At 38.2% G+C, this 21,419-nt stretch overlaps 1 protein-coding gene across 1 annotated transcript in view; it reads right to left on the reverse strand.

Annotated features, from left to right (window-relative positions):
- LOC133977131 (sentrin-specific protease 3-like) overlaps window positions 1-16,466 on the reverse strand; it is a 38,776-nt gene extending 22,310 nt beyond the window's left edge. Inside the window, exons 1-6 of the mRNA XM_062415267.1 lie at window positions 16,161-16,466; window positions 14,324-14,449; window positions 10,146-10,820; window positions 8,472-8,585; window positions 7,127-7,238; window positions 5,445-5,592 (exon numbers count right to left, since the gene is read on the reverse strand). Coding sequence (XP_062271251.1) covers window positions 5,445-5,592; window positions 7,127-7,238; window positions 8,472-8,585; window positions 10,146-10,820; window positions 14,324-14,411 — 1,137 coding nt within the window. The 5' untranslated portion in view covers window positions 14,412-14,449; window positions 16,161-16,466. The remainder of the gene's footprint in view (window positions 1-5,444; window positions 5,593-7,126; window positions 7,239-8,471; window positions 8,586-10,145; window positions 10,821-14,323; window positions 14,450-16,160) is intronic.
- Window positions 16,467-21,419: the final 4,953 nt, after the last annotated feature.

Raw genomic sequence — 21,419 nt, forward strand, 5'->3', positions numbered from 1 at the left:
GTTGTCTCTGTCTAGGTCCTCATATGTAGTATGTTATCCGTATGTCATGTGTCTTCAGTCACTACTTTGGGGTTTGGGAAATAACGTTATATGATTTCCTGCATCTATCATTGGTATTGGTTTTGTTGTTACATGTCTTTTTTCTCCAATAAAAATTTAAAAATTAAATTACTAGCACAGTTTTTGTTGGACTTACAGTAACGTTACACATGTACTTGTTGTCAGCTTCAGTACTTCACCTGGTTCACTGTCCTCTGCCCTGCTGTGTGTGCAGTACATACACATAGAAGGAGCAGTGGAAAAGAAAGCTAATAGCTTGACCCTAAATTACAGCAAAACACAACAGAGACTGTTTATGTTTATGTCCAGCTCAGTGTGACAGTCTGTACTGCATTTATAGTCGCACAACTTTGTCTCTTCACCTCTGCTTTGAAGAGCACAGAGGGAGAGGGCTCAGCCCTCTATGTGTGCACTATTCACATTGTGCAGTGATAGCTAAAATTAGGGATGGTCATGATTAATCGATGATAGATAATTGATCGTTAAAAATGTTGTCGATCTCATGAAATTTGTATCGATCAAACGCTGGTTTCAAATAGAAGTTGTGTTGCGTAGTGTGAGTCTTGAAGCAATGCAATGAATTTCACTATGTGGCAGCAATGAGACACCTTTCCAACGGGGGGCGATATTTGACAGAGAAAAGGGCTCAGCTACCTACCAGCTGCCGTAGATATCAAACGTAAACATGAAGAGGTCAAAGCGAAGTTTGGCGTGGGACCTTTTCAAACTAAAAATGACAGAGTTTATTTTAAATCCTGCACCTTGGCCAGGCTACCCAGGATATCGCGACAATGCCTCTGCATCCCGGCTACTTCGGTCCCGTCAGAGTTTTTCAGCTGCTGGACTGACTGTCACCAGGCTGCGCTCACTGATCCCTGAGCATGCTAAAATGCTAACATGCTATCAACAAGAATCAGTAGGCTGGAGTTACTTTACTTTGTTAGCAGTGGACAGTCACCACTATAGCCTTTAGGTGAGTCACTGTTGTTGTTTTATGAGGCTCTAGTTAAATAAGCATAATTGTGAAGTAACACTATCTCTGTCACTCACTATCCCTCTTTCTCTCTCGGCTCGGCTCGGTGCATTTTGGAGTCCTTTAACGTTATATTTTGGCAAAAACTGTCAGTCCGGAGTAATATTCTGTTTTTTGATTAAGTTATTAGATTTGATTGTTTTTTTGGAAGTGTTTCTAAAATAGGCTCAATCGTGTTTAAGAGCGTTGTATTGATTGATATGTGAAGAGGTTTGACTCGGAGCTTCGGGCTCAGCTGCTTTTACAAGCGTCCCGTATCATGGCATTTTTAAGATAAAAAATAATGATTAATCGATAATTGATCGTTAATTTTCCCGATGATCGATCAAGAAAATATATTCAAATGCCTATCCCTAGCTACAATGAAAGCTTCCTGAGTAAAAAGCCAATAAGAGTAAGTTTAATAAAAAAATTCGAAAAGATGCCTTATACACAATGAATGAAGAACGAGTCTGTTCCGTTAGCTCCACTGATTGAATGCATGGCGGCATATATACTCCAAATGCAAGGGCTTTCATTAGTAAAGTGGGCCATAAGCTCACCCACCATTGTGTTACGTCATACAGCAATAGATATAGTGACTTAACATACTTTATTTAAATGATATAAATCCTCAGAGATCTTTGAGATTGCCACTTTCACTAGCTAAGAAATCAGAAAAAAATTCAACTTTAGTAATACAGGTGGCTCTAATCTGTAACACCATGTCTACCAAGGGTGGGGGGAAAATATGATTCTAAGATGTGTCGTGATGCCGACATGGACAATTCTGCATCAATTAACAAAAGTCAAAATATTACTCTCTAAATGTTAGTTAATTACGTGATGTTGGCAGAAAGAAAAAGGTGTAGCTCAACTGGCAGGGCACAGTCTACAGTGTCGGCAGCAGTTGCAAGCATTTTTTTATATTAAATGACAAAATAATTGACTTGCTGAGATGAACATGAGGTATAATGTGAACTTACTGCATCATCACTCAGCTACTGCTAACCTTAGCAAAGTGGAGTAGAAAACGAGACCGACTGACCATCACACACTGCAGCATTAAATAACTTAAACTAACTCTGAGGTTAACCTAAACAACCCTGTACCCGCTCTTTTTCAAAGCCTTAAGGTTAATATGAACACAGCAGACCACTCTGCCCTCAGTTTGTTATTTTCATACATTTAAGTGAGATTCCCACCCCTACCAGGCCTATACTATTTATTTATTTTGGTTTACAACTTATTTTAATGTGAAAACATTAATGTTCATGTTTAACATTGAAGTACTTTCTAAACAAAAAAGGGAGTTCACATTTATCTGACATTTTGTATCTATTTTATGAAAAATGATCCATGCAGTAATATAGAAAATTGAGGATGTGATATGTTTACATGCTTCGATGCATAATAATGCTGCAATGCATCATGATGCATCGTAGAATTGAAGAATCATAATCGAAACAAAGTTTGAGGACAGTGAAGATTCCGACCACTAATGTCTACACAGTAGGGTGGACAATTCATTTAATTTTAATCGCGATATCAATTTTGGCCTCCCACGATTATAAAAACATTATAAATCGACTTAAAACGAATATTGTTCCGCCCAGCGTGGCGCACCTGTGACAAAAATCCAACTCCCCCGTCTTTTCCAGCAAGTTCTGTGTCCCGCCCCTTATGTTAGACCCGCTGGAGGAACGGTGTGTTTCTGCACAGATCTGGGGAGATGTAAAATGACAGAAAGGCAGCCTTTGGTTGACAAGAAGAAAGGTAGGACTGGGACATCTTCAGTGGTCTGGAAACACTTTGGCTTTGAGTTGTCAGACGTCGAACAGAAAGAAATAGTGTGCAAACCAGTGCTCTCAAGTTTCATGAAAAGTTTGGCGTGAGATTACACAGACATCAGGGATGTCCGTTCCGGGGGGGGGGGGGGGGTTGCTGTCTAATAAGCAGCAACACAGAGCTATAAGGACGCTGCGCTCTCACACGCGCTGCATTGATAGTCACACAAACACGCACGTGCACTCGTTCGCTCCAGATTCCGGGAGATTGGATCTCATATGCGGGCGTCAGGGACCCACTATCAATATGCAGGAGAGTTGGGATGTCTGGATTACATTCTGTATATAATATATTCATTTCTCTGCGGTGGGATCTATCACTTCTCAGCGTGAGAAACGACGGTGTGGCGTGAGAGCGTGTGAACTGCTTGAAATGTGTGTGTCTCACGGTCAATGCGTGAGACTATTATTTCCATTTATTTCTTTTTTTCTTGATTTTAAATTATTTCTGGTTGTGCTGTTCAAATATATTTCAAGTTGAGTTCTGGTGGTTCAATAAATGCTTATGTTTACAAATCTATGAATAATCGTGTTTCATAATCGCGATTTCAATATCGATCAAAATAATCGTGATTATGATTTTTGCCATAATCGTCCAGCCCTACTACACAGATAAGTTATCCGTCTTCATGCATGTGATGGAACAGATGCAGTTCTATTTCAATCAATACAGTTGTCTAATTCAAATTTCACCCCTGCCTTATACGCACATATAGCACCTCATAGCATATTTTTATGCTTATTTTCTTCCATTTTATGCAGGTAACTACAGTACTTGTACTCCATCTCTCCATTTCAGACACCTGCTGAGATAACTTGCAAATACAGAGGATTTAGCAATACAAGGAAGGGCTGCCTGCATGAAAGCCGAACCTAGCTCAAATTTTGATGTAATGCAATATGATGTAATTCGTTGTCCAGTCACATACTCCAAAGAGCACAATCCTGGTGGAATACTTAGTAACAGAAACAGTGTTTTTCTACTGAGTTGTAAAGGCCTAACTCTGAGAATTATAAAATTATAAACTGAAAATTATAAAATGACATCTGATAAGCCTTTAAACACATAGATCTATTAATCCAACTTGACTTCCTGGATTGTATTTCATTGTCTCATCAGTATCTTAAAAAACACAGTCCCAACAACACAGCCCTCTGCTCTGTTGTAATGCAGGGGTGTTTTACTTGTTTACAGTACTGGCAATCGGGTGAAAGTAAATTCATTTTTATGCACATCATAAGCATTATTTAACAGTGGAAATGTCTGCAACCATGATTGTAATTGGCAGTATTCTTTATCATAGTGTTAAAAGGAAACCCGACTATTTAGACTTGTGTGTCTTAATACACTATAATAGCCCTATCCTACTAGAATACATCATCAGAAACACATTTAATATTTTCCTTATTAAAAATACTCAAAGTTTAATACATATTTTTTACATACGGATGCCGCCATTACACTACGTGTGCAATGAACTCTGGGTTGATGATGTAAAATGGTTGCAATTCGAGAGGCGACTGTGCCGCTTTTGGTTGTAATTTCCAGTTGAAAAGAAAGAAGTGATGCAAGTCTTCACAGCTTTCATAACAATAAGAAGAGGAGAAATAAGTGGGACAATGCTTGTGGACTAATACAACTTCCTAAAGACCCGTGGCTGTGTCCCCTCCACTTCAGTCCCGATGTGTCTGATGCATTTAAAAGAGCTAGCAGGTGCTGCTGATTATAAACGAAGACTGAAACCAAATGCTGTGCCTACAATTTTCTCCCACAAGGAGTCTAAAGTTAAATGCCGTCACATAGAAAGTGAAACCCCAATAAGACACATCAGGAGACGCTGGATGCTGTCCTGTTAGGATGTAATGTTAAACTATGTAACTACTGCAGTTACAGCCTCTGATGGTGAACCATCAGACACATCAGTCCACCAGTTATACTATTGATTCAGCAATCTGTAAGTGTACAGTGTTCTCCAAGTAAGACCGAAGCAGTTTACAACTATACAACGATAGTTTGAGCCACTCGCTTACCTTGAACAACTGCTGACAGAAAGTGGAGATCTCTACAACACACACTCTCCCTCCCGGGTTAGCATAGGCGAGCAGTTGCTGCACAGACACCGTAGATCTTGCCCCACTCTCACCTCCTCATCTCTCTGATCGTCCTCATTTTGATTTCTTCTGTGTTGTCTACTATGTTGTCCTCCTTGCTAACGTTGCACTCAGGTTCAAATTGAAAAGGCTGAACAGAAGACATGTTTATCTTGATGTAGTGTGAACAGACTGGGACTGAAGACCGCTGCAACCATTTGACGTCACTACCCAGACTGTACTGCAACGTAAACAACAATGGCGACGTACAAGTGAAAGGTTTTTTTTCTTCAAATTTCTATGAAAAATTAAGTCACCAAGAGTGTTTTATACTACATTTATATAGTTGATGACAACCTCAATCTAAAAATGCATACAAGTCTTTATAGTCGGGGTTCCTTTTAAGCCCACATCCTGAAAGTGTATTGGTGTACCTGGTCGTTGAGCCAGTTCTGTCCATACAGAGTGCCTAGGTCATCCATGGTCAGAACATGGCGTTTGTAGTTGACCCTGAATGTTTTAGCCAGAGCTGATCCTGACGAACGCTGAAAGGATTGTATTAGGTGATGGACCACTGCTTTCCTAATGAAGAAAACACATGAGCCCTTTTAAGATATGGAATACATACCATTGCAGGTGTCATCCATTTGTTAATGCAATGGCTTTTTGTCATTCAGATGCTGGTGACTTTCACATTTATTTACCTTAAAGATTAATTCAGACATAACATTTATAGAAAGAGACACTGCTCACAAGATATTTGGCATAAACTGAGTACATCCTGGGCATCTACATGGTTACTTTCGCGCCTGAAAAGATATTAAATCTTAATATAAGGCATGTCGTAGAACATAAATCACAACAGTCTGGTTCAAAATCTCTGCCATGATGACCTATACCAATCTTCATCGAACCGCATGGCATACTGGGTAATGTAGGCCCAGAAAGGGCCCTCCTTTCCACGCCACTATGGTGACAGAAAGTTTAAAGTGAAAAACAGGAGGTTGAAACTGAAAACCAGTGACACTGGAAAAACTGACACCATAGAAAATACTGTCATTGAAGAAATGACAGTATTTTTTCCACCACATATCCCACTTATCTCAATCAGATTTTCCTAATCCAGATGACATTTTTGAGAATAAATAGCACTGTAAAAAAGATGCAACTCAAAACACTTCTATCAATTTGTAATGTGACCTTTTGTATTCATGTTTAAATATGTACATCTAACTCATGAATTGCCTGGTGTTTTTCAGATTTCAATCTTCCTCGTTCACCCATATTCTACAAGGATTAAGGACTTTCGTGTTCTGTTTTGTCACACTTCCCTTAATATATTGACATACAGAACAATCTACTTCCATAACAACAGTAAACATCTACATTATCATTATTCAAGAAACATCTGAAAAGAACTATGTATGACTATTTATACAGGGGAGGTATCTTCATAAGCCATTTTTGGCTCTTTTTTTTCTCAAATTCTCGTGTGTGTGTGTGTGTGTGTGTGTGTGTGTGTGTAAGTAATATAAAGTTAAAAAAAACATTCATTCTGCTTTGCTGTCCATTCCATATGTTTGTCAGAAGCAGTGGTACCCTTTGTCTAAACCCAAGGCTCTGAATTATCTGATGTTATAAATTGACCACCATTATATCATGTATTCCTAAAAAAATAAGCATTTCCAAAACATCTAATTTGCTTTAAACGTCTCTTTTCATCAATTAATCAAGAAAATAGATGGTTTAAAACAAATGACATTCTCTGCAGCACTAGCCATCATGGTTCTTCTACAAATTAGACACCATATGACCACAATTAAAAATTATGAAACACTCTAAACTCTGGGTTACATTGAGGACCAGGGACCTCTAGGGGTCTTTGAGGAGGTTCCAGGTGGCCCCCAGCAAAAAGGGGAATCATTTATTTTTACTATAATTCCATGCATACGTAATACAGTGAATATATTACTATTTTGGTCATGGGTTTCATTCTGTAATAAAACATCTAAAAGCAAAAATCTTATCGGATATGGATCCTTGGTCTAATTTGTATCTGGTCCTTGACGTAAAGAAGTTTGAGAACCACTGCTATAAACTACAGTGTGTGTCTGACCTGTGTGGCTGTGAGAAGTTCTCATTGAAGATCTCCTGAAGCTTTTCCACAAGGTCATCAACATGGATGGGAATCAAACTGCCATACTGCTGTAGAGACTCCTCAAGAATACCTGGAGACAAGAGAAAGAAATAAGGCACTGAATATAAATCATCACTTTCATAACTTTTTTAAATTTTGTTTGTAACTTAAGCATCTAGCTAAGACAAAAGCTTCTATGACAGTGGTTCTCACAGTTGGTCCTACAGCACCATGGGGTGACATAAGGATGGGCCAAGGGTGCAGCAAGATTAATCATACTATTGATTTATTGTGCTTCTTTTTTTAACATTTCATCACATTTAAAACATTAGTGACAGTTTTGTTACGTTTTCAAACATATAAACAGAATTTTAAAAAGTAAATGAATAAATAACTGTATTAAAACTCTTTAATAATATGCAGGTATGCTGCAGCTTATGTCATGACATAGTTGCTTGTTGTTCTAGTAAAATAACATTCTTTCCAGCCCAGTTTTTTTCAGGAACTCAGCACTCAGGAAGAAAGAAGAAAATAAGCCAAAGAAATGCTAATAAATCTCAGCTCTCAACACAGAATCATAGCCCCCTACAAATGCCTAATGTAACCGAAGGCTACTTGGCTAACAGCTTAAGAGACAGTTTTTTGTTTTTTTAAGTTAATTAAATAAATAAATAATATGTTTTAATATAATTATTATTAAAATGCATATTTTAAATCTATATTTATGTTGTTGTATATAGAATATATATGTATATACAACATTTTCAATTGTGCACCTATTGATGTCCCACATCAATGAACACACAAGAAGCCACTGAGTCGACTTGCATTTTGTCAGTCAAATCACTGCCCCGCCTTTTTTTTAAGCTGTGTCACTATACACACTTAACAGCATGGTGGTCGAGTGGTTAGAGCAATGGTCTCCAACCCTGCTCCTGGAGAGCTACTGCCCTGCATGTTTTAGGTATCTCCTCACTCTAACACACCTGATTCTAATAATCAACTCGTTATCAAGCCCTTTGACGAGCCTCAGCTGCTTGATAACGAGTTAGAGTGAGGAGATACCTAAAACATGCAGGGCAGTAGCTCTCCAGGAGCAGGGTTGGAGACCACTGGGTTAGAGCGCATGCAATATATACACAGCCGACCCCGGTTCGAATCCTGATCGGAGGTCCTTTGCTGCATGTCACACCCCCTCTCTCTCCCATGTTTCCTGTTGGTCTACTGATAAATAAAGGCGTCTATGCCAACAAAATCTTTAAAAAGTAAAATGCATCTGATCGACTATGATTGTAAGCAAATATCCTCAGTCTCTGACCCATACCTGTCACACAATTCATGTGTTCCTCAGTAAGAGCCAGCTCCACTGGTTTATCCTCCAGTCCCCGTCTCCCTCTTTCCTCCTGCCTCTCTGGAGAGCAACCATTTGTCTGTTTATCTGCCAAAGAAAAGAAGAGAAATTAATCAATTTTACCTAATGCAGATTCTTAGATTTTGTCATTGTTTTTCACTTCATGCCAAGAAAGCAACCTGATGAGGGTAAAAAATTGTATAGGCCTATCACAGATATATTGTATCAGCGTATTTGTCTGATATGCAGCAATATTTGAATTTTTTTAAGTTCTACAGGCAGCCTTTTTATGAAAATTTTATTTTTTAAATGTCAATTTACGTTTACTTTTTAAGTGTACTGATGTCATTTTTTGCAATAATGTAGTTAGATAACCACATTTGAGGGCTTGTTGCAAAAAAATGTGTGTTCATGTATACATTCTGTTTATAACAAGATTATGGGCTACTATCGGTATCACCACCCAAAAATCCAGTATTGGTCAGTCCCTTCTGGCCCTATCCAGACTTACAATTAAAGTATCTCACTAAGAAAAATTGTGAATAAACTAAATATCTCAGACAGGGTAGTGAAATCAAAAATATTGAGAGACCGACTCATGCCGACTTCACACTACACAATTTTCGTCCTGATTTTCAACACACTGACACAATAATATAGTTTCTGTCTGAATACACTGGCATGCGCACAAGCGTTTAAGTATTGGCAACGACTTGAAGATTCCCAATTAAAAGACAGAACGTAGTGTGAACAGTAATGGGATTTGATTACTTTAAAAGTCATGCAGTGTGTCCATGGCATAAGGCTGCAATTTAGACCAAATATGGCAATCTGACACTACCGAGCAAGGGGCTGCTGTGGTGGGGGCATGTTGTTTGAGGTGCGAGTGAAACAATGACATATGATCCATGAAGTTGACTTGGAGTTACTGATTAATGCATTGAAGGACTTATCGAAAGTGAAAACATCGTGCAGTGGTTTACGAAACTCACAGACAGAATTTTACAACTCTTAAAAGTTATCATGACTTAAATGTTTTGTCTTACGTTGTGAAGATCTTAAAGTAAACAGTCGAATACAGCCTTCATGTTAAATAGTAATTCAAGGTAATTTCATGTCCTATCAACAGATTTTAGAACGTTTTCCCAACTGACCATCTTGGATTTGCTTTAAACATATGTAAATATGTATAATATTACTGTACACAAAATTTAGCGTGCAAAACTTTCAACTTGAATGTTATTTCTTGTCTGAGATATAGGGGCTTTCAAAGGGAGTCCTAACCTGCTGGGAGGCCTCTGCTATTTCACATAGAATGACCCACAGGTATGTGCAATTGCATGTATGTAATTGGCCAATGTAGCCAGACTGCGTTTCAGCAAATGTGAAGCCTGGTTCAAATTTTTCGCCAGATGGCTCTGTGTCTTTTCTGAGCTCTGTGGGCAGAGCACACATTCAAATGAATGGGAGGGTTACCATTTTAGTTGTGGTTGGTTTTAGTCTTTTCATAGGATTTACTGAGAACAAGAAAAATGTACAATATTGCCAACCAAATCCCTTAAGCTCTAAACCCTTCTGTTCCATTTCAATACATTCTGTCTACATCAATTAGCCTTCCTTAGATATAAATGTAGTGTATGCCAATACCTCTCTCAGACTCTGTGACTCTCTCTTCAGTGCTGTCATTTTCTCCATCAGGGTATGTGGCTTGCCGATACCTTCTTATCCTCCTCTGCTTCCCATATAGACTGTACCTTTGCCCTCTCAGGCTCCACCGGTGCCCAAGGGAGCAGACCCACTGGGCCCGCTGGCGCCAGCTCTTCCAGTGCTGGGTAAGCCGAAATCCATGGCCTCCATGGGAACGCAAACGTTGCCAGCGCCTGAGCCTCCTCAGAACCCTGTATCTGCTGAGATGGGACCTGAACAAGTCCCCTGTTACAGACTGAGAGACAGTATCCTCTACAGAGACATCATCACCTTCTTCTGCCTTCTGCAGTGGTCCATAATATTGGTGTTTTTGTGAATGAAGGTGCTGGGTGGACTGGGAGGGAAAGTCTGGGATGTCCCACACCACTTCTGCATGGTCTCCTTCCACCTCCGCTTCTTCTTCTTCATTGTTATCCCAAACCTCAAATTCACCCTCTGCATCCAGATTGTTGTCATCTTCCTCACCTATTGCCTCAATCATGCCCATCCCATCCTCCTCCTTGTCCACAAACTCACCTCTCCACACCATCTCTTTCTGCCCCAGTCTGAGGTGCATGGGGCTGGGTATGTTGTGGCCTGACACTGGAACTATGAGGTGGTCTCCAGGAATCCCATCTAAAAACAAGAACATCAGAAAACTTCAGTAGCTGTGTTCAACCATGTGCCATAATGACACAGAAGCCTTCAGTCCCCATTTCAAGGATCTATAGCACATGGTCTGAAGCATGTGATGGAAGTGCATTTAGGGTGTAACATTTCTGGCAAATTTATTTCCGTTTATCTTTTAATTACAGCTTTGGTTCTCTTTAAAATAATTTTGTTCAGTCATGGAGTAACAGTTAAACTCAGCAGGACTTTAATTGCTGAAAGAATGGAAACCGGATCAATTTAATCTCAAGAATATTTGTTAAATATTGTTCAAAGACTTTTTTAATCATGTTATAACTCCTCATGCAGTTAGGACTGTCCGCATCAGAATGTTACTTATAGTGTAAAGCACTTTGAGTGGTCAGAAGACTAGAAGAGTGCTATATTGTACAGTCCATTTACCATTCAAAGCTTAAACTAATTAAATTTTATAAAAGATGTGTAAGGATTTAGATTCAATACTGGATTCTGATTTAATGAAATATTATCAAACCTCAGTCCTTGCACTAATGATATTAATAACAGCATTTTTGGGACATACAGCACAGTGATATGACCAAAAATCTCATATCACAATATAGGTAATTTTATATCCCAATAACGATACCCATCTCAATACAGCACATTTTAATTCAATGAATAAATTGGTGGTATGTGGCCACGCCCCCCCATTATCTGTCCATCCAACAAGTGTAGTTGTCAACTTCACCTGTTTCACTGTCTCTCCTGTGTTGCACACACTGGAGAGACAAACACACAGAGGGCTCAGCTCTGCCTGCAGTGAACCATAGAGAGCAGAGGAGAGTAGCACAACCATAAATGACAGCAAAACACAGTAGACTCTCATACTAAGCTGACATGAAATGAGCACACACAAATTTGATAGATAAAAGATAAATAATCTCTAATGTTGTAAAAAAAAAAAATGTTGGATAACATTTCTGGTAGTCTACTTAAATCTGTTCAGGATTTATTTTATTATTGTATTTATCTACTACCATTAACTCATACTTATATATACTTATACTATAATATCTCTCATTACAAAAAGGTGTTGTTCCTGATGAATTAAAAATAGCAAAAATCATACCGGTATACAAAGATGTTGATCTAGCTTTGTTTGGCAATTACAGAACAATTTCAATTTTACCTGTTATAGCAAAAGTGTTGGAAAAACTGGTTTATGAAAGACTGTTGAATCATTTGGATAGGCATAATATTAGTTTTTTTCTCATCAATACTGGTTTAGAAAGAACCACTCCACTTCCATGGATGTCTCTTATCTCGTTAATGAGATCTATAAAGCTCAAGATAGAAAAGAAAGCACTGCAGGACTTTCTCTCGATTTATCGAAAGCTTTTGACACAGTAAATCATATCATTCTTCTTGATAAACTTTCCCACTTTTTTTTCCACTTTACTTTGGTTTTCAAGTTACTTGAAAAACAGGAGGCAGTATATTTCCGTCAATGATCTTATTTCTTCTCTTTGTAATATCACTTGTGGTGTACATCAAGGATCGGTACTCGGGCCGTTATTATTTTAAATTGACATTAAATGATTTATGTAATGTCTCAAACAAACTGACTTAGGGTATATATGCTGATGACACAACTGTATTTTATTCAAATAAAAACCCTGAATAGTTAAAGTATTAAATCAAAAACTCATTAAGATAAGGGAATAGTTTAACTGTTTAATTATCTCTAAATATTAAGAAAATCTGTTATGTTTTCTTTGGAGTTCAACCAGTGAACACTGAACTATCCTTAAATATAAAAATAAACAACACCTTTATCGATAGAATTCAGTCTACATCTTGATAAATCTCTATCTTGGGAAAAACAAATTGGCAAAATCACAACAAAAATTGCTAAAAGTGTTGGGATCTTAGGAAAAGTCTGACCCATGATAAACACGGAGGTAGCCATGCTTTAATATTATTCTATGGTTTATCCATACATATATTACTGCAACTACGTATGGGGAAGCACCCATTCCCCTTAAACTGGTTCCCATTTTTCGTCTTCAGAAACGAGCATTATGAATCGTCTGCTGTGTACATCAAACTCATTTGTCTCATCCTTTGTTTTTAAGATCAGGCATCCTCACTGTGTATCAAATCAACCAACTACAGATTGCTTTATTTGTATACAGCTCTCTGAACAAGACCCTTCCTCCATTTTATCATGAACTGTATTCCTACTGTCACCAATTTCATAATTATTTCACCTGTAATAACTTTAAACTCCGGCCTCCTTTCTGTCGAGCATCTCAGTTACAATTTGGTATATAATCTACAGAGGTTCAGTGATTTGAAATGCATTGCCATCTCAATTTTTTTTTATTTAGAGCCTGCAAATTTTAAGAAAGCTGTAAAAGGTTTGTTTTTATTGTTGCAATATTTTCATTACGGATTATCTTTGTAAACAATCCACATATCCTAATTTAAGTTTTCTTTGTGCAACTGTACAGCATATATGTAATCATATATGTAATATCTGTATCTTCTGTGAAAACTTAATCTCTCTTTTAACCTTCCTTTTAATCATCTTAGTTTTCTCTTTTTCCTTTGATTAATGTAACCCTCACACTGGAGAGAATAGAATAAGCCACACTTGAGGGTTTTTTGCACTTCTCCAACACATTTCATGTTGTCTATATGTGTATAATTTGTACCATTTGTATACGTGTAAACTAGTAAAATAAAAATTTAAAATTTAAACTTACGTTGCCATCTCCAAGCCAAAAAGAGTAATTTATCAAAGTAATTCACCCAAAAAATGGACAGACTCCAAAATGACAAAAATACCTATTTGCGTGACTACTAACTAAATGATACATATACATAATATGAAACTGACAACTGACTTTTTTCCATCCCCACATTATATATATATATGACCCCATGTCTTTATCGACAAGGCCCTAAAGCCTACCTAAAGCTTACCTAAAGCTTACCTAAAGCCAGTCGACACCACTGTTTTAGAAAGAGTGCAAGTCTCTTATCATTAAGTGGTTAACAGCCCTGTGGTATTATTTATGCTTTCCTCTGCCCTCCAACCTATGCTGCTGATAAACAGTCACTGCTGAACAGGTACTGCTGGTGCACTTAAGAACTGTGAGCAATTAAAGATCAAACATGGAAAAGTACCCAGGGTTCTTAACATTTTTTAATTGGTTCAAACTCGGAATTTGGGTTTTAGTCAGCTGACTGAGTTACTGTAGCAAGTCTGTTTCTCTCTTACACAGGTTACGCCTTACCAGTCCTCCGAGTGCCTGGCAGTGTAATGTAAAAGGTTATTTTCCCACCATAATACGTATTATTAGAATATTTAGAGAAGCAAAGAACTCTCGCTGTTTTGTTTTGGGGTTTTAACTGTTCATTCAGCATTGCACAAAAAACCCATAATTATTATACAAGCGTTACTGGAATGTAAACTTTTTAACGACCAGAATTAGAATGCCTACCTCCTCCTGTGTCGTCCTGCCCTACAGCAGTCAGACCAAGGTCTCCCTGCCAGCGATTCTGGGCCAGGCTACCACCACTGTCTCGCATTATCCACGGACAACCCACGACCTGCGCCAGCTCGTCACCTACAAACAACAAACACAGTCTACAATGGGAATGTAAAGATACACTCTGTATCTATACCTATCAGTCTGTATGAGAAACTGAAGTTTCTTGCAAGTTTGTTAACTGTTCAAATTCTGAGAATCACACAGTACATGCTTGTTGTCACAGCAAGGTCAGTAATGACTTGCCATAACCACTAACGTGGCTTACCTTAGTGGTTATGGCAAGCCACTTTACTTTCAATCTAAATGTAGCTTAGTAGTTATCTTGAACCAAGCAGGAACATCCCATTGAACATATCTGCTCTCTCTTTGTTGATTAATTATTGATTTTCACATACAATGTAGTGTATGTGAAAATCAATAATTAATCAACAAAATAATTTGCTGTAGATCAAAAGATCAAAAATTATATTGATGACAGGTTATATAGAAAATATTGAAAAATGCAGGGTAATACAGGGTTAATGTCTTAATAAGTGCTATTTTGCCTGATCAACAGTCCAAAACCTAAAGATGACTTAGAAGCTGAAACCCGCAAACTTTTGACACAGTAGTAATAAAATAAAAATGAAATGATTTTTAGACTGACAAAATAGTTGATTAATTTTCGTGCCATTAAACTATTTGACTAGTCAATTGATTGGTGGAGCCCTGCCCGATGGTTCTCCACTCTCACTCCATGTCAGCCAATGTATAGAATTTCTCCTCAGGGATGAATATTGTAATGAAAAGGAACAAAACAGGAGAAATCAACATTTACATTCACTCCCCTGGCCTACAATAGGTTAGGACAGCGCAGTTAACATTATGTGATAGTTATTCATTTTAGTGTTGGTTTCACCCAAAATCGAATGAAAACTGTGAGATAAAAAAAGGCCCTTTAAAAATGTTACTGGATATGAGGAAGCAATGCACCTATCTGCATACACCCACTGAGCTACACAGTCCAGCTGATATACAAAACCAGCCTCATCAAAGCACCATTCATCCCTTCCAATGACAGTGCTACAATTGGTAAAACTAGCAGATATGGTTAGTTATGCTACTTATACATTAAAATATAACAGGCTGTAATGATGACCAATGATCTTCCAATAGAATAGTGATGTTAATGTGATGTCAATTCTCAAAAGCATACCATGCAGTACTGGGATTTAAAACAAATATTTTGTTATTAACCAATATCACATAATAAGCCACAACCATTACAATTCCAGTCGTATTCCAGAGTACATAGAAAAAGATGTGCTGTGTGTTTCTTGGTTGGGGAGCAAATATTAGCATAATGACTAAACTGGGATAACTGAACAACTGGGCGTTTTTGATATTGAATCATTTGATGTGTCGCGTGAAGAAGATATTCTATGAGAAAAACGGTTATGTGATGAGTTTTTTTCCGGTGCAGGAAATAGTGCCTACTTGTGTGCTAGCTTGTTTGTGCTAGCACTTTGGCAATCTTAGTCTGAACACAAAAACCGAAGTAAGGTTCACGCAAATTTAAAACATTGTTTAGTCAGGAGCTATAGATCGACTACTGCAGCCACTGCAGCACCTTTAAGAGCAATCTAAAATAACGACAGTGTGTATGTGCTCTCTATCCGTGCTAACATATTAGCAGGTTAGCCATGTTGTCGTTAGCTAGTTGAGCGTTAGACACCGTGCAACAAAAAATACAACGCCTGGCTTTTTGTATTCCAAACCCAGCTAGGCGTAGCAACTGTATGCTTACCGTTAACCTGCAGATTTATAAGAATGTGTCCAACTGCTTCTGATCGAATGTTTTGGTTGTTTAATTCTGTATGGGTATCGAAACAAAATAAACGCTAATTGGTGCTAAACTTCATTCAATGAAAGGAATCGAGCAGCCAGATGTCAGCCACTTGCTAACTTCGATTTCTTTTACGTCTTCCGGTTCAGAGAAACACGAAAGTGCTCATACCGACACGGTGGATTATAGTTAAATAAACTCTGTCATATTTTTAAAGATCTGTAATGAACCGAGAAGCGCGATACTCGATCACTGCAGAATGTTCGCTCTCATGTCATCTACACCAATTCCGTCGCACAACAAAGGCGTCATACCAAGTAAAGTCTTCCTTTTTTTTCCTTCATTTTTTTTTAAATTTGGAACAACATATAGCTAAAGTACGAGTCAAAAGTTTGGACACTTTTTAAAATAAAGTTTATTTAGATTGTTGATAACTAACATTGGAATTGTGTCTTATATATTGTGTCACAGCAAAGAACATAAAAGTAAAGCCTTCCTCTGGTTCGATTTGCATCGCTGCCCTATTTGCACCACGCATGCGCTGGGGCTCCGCCATCTTGGAAAGCTACGTACGGTAACTCCACTTGGACAAACCAAATTACATTCACTGCCCGATGTTTTGTTTTTTGTTTTTTTAATTGAAAACAGTAGACAATAGAGGCAATGTAAACATAAGTCAACATTCAGGTGGTTGTAAGTTAAAAAAAAAAAAAAGTACATTCTTAGAATAATTTTTAAAATGAAATACAGTAATCAAAAAGGACAAGGACACAGGAAAAGAAAAAACATAAGTAAATAAGAAAAGAAAAGAAAAAAGGGGAGAAGACAAATAATGCAAATAAATAATACACAATTATTCGCCAGGGAGTAGGCCAAAGTTCACATTACAAGAAAATATTATAATGCAAGCATTACATGTTTTGATTGCTTTTTTGTTTGTACTTTTAGAAATAGTGGAAGTGTATTTTCCAATGTCTAGCATTAAGGCAGGAAAAAAGGGAGTGGTGTACTGTTATGCAGTGCTTTAAGTGGGCCGGTGTCGTGCCAAAAAGTGATCGTCTGCCAGAATCTGATTTCTGGCCGCGGGAGCGCGCACAGCAGCCCGTTGAGCGGTAGCGCTAAACGGTCATAATATGCATATACAAATAAACTGTACGTCCGCAATTATAGCAAAGGTATGTGTCTTAGAAAGTTTAACTTTTGTTACGTAATTATAACAACTGTGGCCAAAAGAAGTGTACTTTGTAGTGAAATAAGGCAATTACATGATAGACAAGTTTCAATGTGCTTGGTATGTCTGATGACTTTGTTTAGCCCTGTCTTTGGAAATTAGACTATAATGAATGTGATTTATGGGTGTGTTCAATAAAGAAATGATCACATTTGCAATGATCCTCGTGACTCTGCATTGTTTTTTATCTGATCTGGGCCCTATGTAGTATTTGCTTCCCATTCCCAAGAATTTGTGAAAATTGTGTTTATAAATTAAAAGCCCATGAGAGACGTATCTGTTTATGAAATGCTGAACATTTTACAGCAATTTTATCAACATTATAGTTACAAGTGAGCATACAATTCAGACCACAGTTGGGAGAATATGTAATGAGGAAAATGTTCCAGATGGAGGTAGAATTCTTTAAGTAGGATTTGATCCAATTTACTTTAAAGGTGTGATTTAAGGTTGTGAAATCTAAGAAATTTAAGCCCCCCTTATCATAGGGATTTATAAATACAGATTTTCTATTGTAATGAGTTCGGCTATTCCAGACAAAGTTGCATAAAAGGTGGTCAATGAATTTCAGTGTCTGACTATCTATATGCAAGGATAATGCAGTGTACACTAGTCTAGACAAACCCTCTGCTTTGGACAATAAAATTCTACCCGTCAAGCTCAGATCCCTTTGTAGCCATTGATCCTATACCTCAAGGAACTCCTCACCCCCCAGACTTCCTCACGCACCCTCCGTTCTGAAAACACAAACATATGGCGCTTTTCCACTACACAGTTCCAGCACGACTCGGCTCGCCTCGCCTCGGTTCCAGAACAGACCTTTTCCATTACAAAAAAGTACCTGCTCAACGTGGGCGGGGTCGTCATAGCACGGCTCCGCGAAACTGCCGTGACTTCGTTTTATACGCGACACAAAACACATAAACAATGGAGGACATGGAGGCAGTGGTGTACTTGCTGCTGTATGAGGCTTTTTGTCACACAAAGCAAGAAAATTGAGCTGTATGGCTGTAACGCTGCTACCGGTATTTAAAAATGCCAGGTTTGATTCTTGTGTGGGACGGCTCATGACTCTTCCAGCGACCACTACCAATCAGCGGCCAGCAGTGTGTCGACGTCACATTTTAGTACCGGCTTGGCTCACTTGGAACCTCAACAGAGCAGGTACTAAAAAAGTACCAGGTACCAGGTACTTTCCCTACTGGAAGAGCGCCAATAAACACCCTCCAAGCCCCCAGAACCAAGCTCTGCACCATGGGTGATCTGGCCTTTTCCTCTGCAACCCCGAGGCTGTGGAACGCCTTCCCTGACCACCTGAGGGCCCCACAGACTGCAGATGAAGAGACCTAAAAACCTTTTTACAAAAGCATTTAGCTATATCTCTTTTATAGGTTCTCCTTTTAACCTTTAATTTTCTGCTCTTTAGCACTTTGAGATTGCTGAAATGTAAAATGCAATACAAATAAAATGTATTATTATTATTGTTATTATTATTATTATTGTTGATTGAGATGTTTTTTAGTTTGATCAATTATGGGATCAAAATTAAATGGACATCTTGCTTTTTGATCTTTAGTAATGGTTATGCCTAAGTATGTCACACTGCTTTTAACAGGGATGTTACAGATAGATACTGTTAGAGATTTTGAATTATGCAGCCCATTAGTCAGTGGAGAGAGAAGACAGGAGTCCAGGGGCCCGTTTCAGAAAGCACGGGGGTATTCCAGAAAGCGGGTTATGTGAAAACTCAGAGTAAGTTAACCCTGAAATGAGGGAAACTCTGTGTTATCCGTTCCAGAAAGAGAGGTAACTGAAACTCTGAGTCAGTCACCACGGTAACTGACTCTGTGAACATAACCTGCTCGCTGGCAGGTTTTCTGTCAGAAACCCGGAGTTTCTACCTGTCTCCTCCCACCTGAAGCAAGCTGCCAGACATGGGTTGTCCGTTTCTTCGCAATCCAATAGATATCGAGGCAGAATGAATTCGCAATGCCTTATGTCGGGAGATGTACTCAGGGTTCAGTTGGATGTGCTTTCATTCCGAGATGAATATCTGTTGGAACGGTATCACTGTTCATTACACTCAATCATTTCTTAACATTGTCCGGCCATATCTGCCTTCTTGTTAATCTAATTTTTAGAAAGTATTTTATTTAATATTCATGTACACATCGTCACATGTTAGTCTTATAATCAATGACTCCAATATGTATTATATGTAAAATTGTGTTAAATAAAAGTGTTAAAATAGTGTAAAATGTTAATCTACTAAACAGGATATTAGATGAGAGGACAGTGTGTTAAGCAGCTTTCTGTTGGGGGTTTAAATTACTACATGTTGAAATAGCCACTGAATTAATATTTACTTTGTTTAATAGCCTACGTTAACTATGAATACAATCAAAGCAAGGTACAATCATAGCCCAGCAAAATGTGCCTTACTTTTCTGAATTATGTTGTTTTTTGTTTTTTTTAGCTGCTTCCAAATACGTTACACCACTTTTTCACCTGTATGCTACAATTTTAAGTGAGATAAGTTAAGTCAGTGGAGTAGTGCATTACAACTTAAGAATTGACTCGGGCAGCAGTTTTCTCCCATGCCGCTTCTCTTTCCTTACTTTTTGTGAAATATATGATCATATTCGCCACAGGCCTGCAGGGGGAGCTCCAGTCACAGTGAGGTGACGGTAACTCAAGCTTTTTTTCTCAGTAGTTGCCATGGTGAATCAAGGTATCGGGGGTCCATTGATGATGGCTTTGTATAGTGGTCGCGCACGCGCTAAACTCAAGGTTAACATACTCAGAGTTGATTTACCTAATTCAGATCAGCTGTTCTGGAACCGGATACTCAGAGTTTCCCATGTCAGAGTATGTCAACTCAGAGTTCTGGGTTAGACTCAGAGTTTGTTGAACCTCCTACCTGGAATACCCCCCAGGTTTAGTGAAAACTCTGAGTTACCCTGAGATGAAGGAAACTCTGGTTTTTCGGTTTCACAAAGCCAGTTCAGCTTAACTCTGAGTTAGTTACCCTGGCAACATACTCCGTGAACCTAACCTGCTCGCTGGCAGGTTTTCTTCAACTAACCCTGAGTTTTTCCTCCTTTTTAACTGAAGCCTGCAGACTGAAGGAGCTGTCAGACATTTCTTAAAGAGTTAGTTAATATTGAAGCACAAATACGAAGCAGAAATCTCCGTCAGAGGGTGATCAGACCTGCTGGGATGTTTCATCATTCTCTGATGATGTTCTGTTTGAGTGTTTCCGTTTTTCTGTATAATCGATCATTTATCTGAACAATATTCTCAGCCCTCGTATCGTCTGTACGACAAATCGTGGACATGCTCTAAGTTCTCAGCATGTTCTCAGCTGAGATCAATTATTTATTTATTTTTTTGTTCTGTCAGACACGTGATATTTGAAAGGTTATTGATAGCCAATTGGTTACTGCGCATGCCTCATAATGACAGTGTCCCTGGTTCGATTCCAGCGAGGACCTGTGATTCCTACAGGTCTTTCCCTGTTTCCTGTCAACCTTTATACCAGCTAATGTTAAATTAAGGTGAAAGTGCCCAAACATAATTTTTTTTTTTTTAAAGAAAAAAGAATTGTGACTCTTGCACTGAAACGTTTACACTTTGGTAGTGTTGTATGTATAAATGCATTTAGGTGTTGCTTTCAAATATACAATAATAAATGGCTACTGGCAGAGTTGGGATGGCTGAAAAATTGACTTTCTTTTTTGCTTAGAAGATTTCACTAACTACTGAAATATATCACATGTTGAATGTAGCCACTGAATGCTGTTTAATGAGGGCAGGCTTAACAACATCACAATTGATTGTAATGAATTTATACCTTATCCTACTTTTTTTAGCTATATTTTTATATTTCATATTCAGTTGCTGCCAAGTAGGCCTGCGTTTCTACCTGTTGGGGTCTGCATGAATTTTATTGTGCCGCGCACACACACATACACAGAATATAAATGTTG

The sequence above is a fragment of the Scomber scombrus genome, unplaced genomic scaffold, assembly GCF_963691925.1.
Source record: "Scomber scombrus unplaced genomic scaffold, fScoSco1.1 SCAFFOLD_149, whole genome shotgun sequence".
Taxonomy (NCBI): domain Eukaryota; kingdom Metazoa; phylum Chordata; class Actinopteri; order Scombriformes; family Scombridae; genus Scomber; species Scomber scombrus.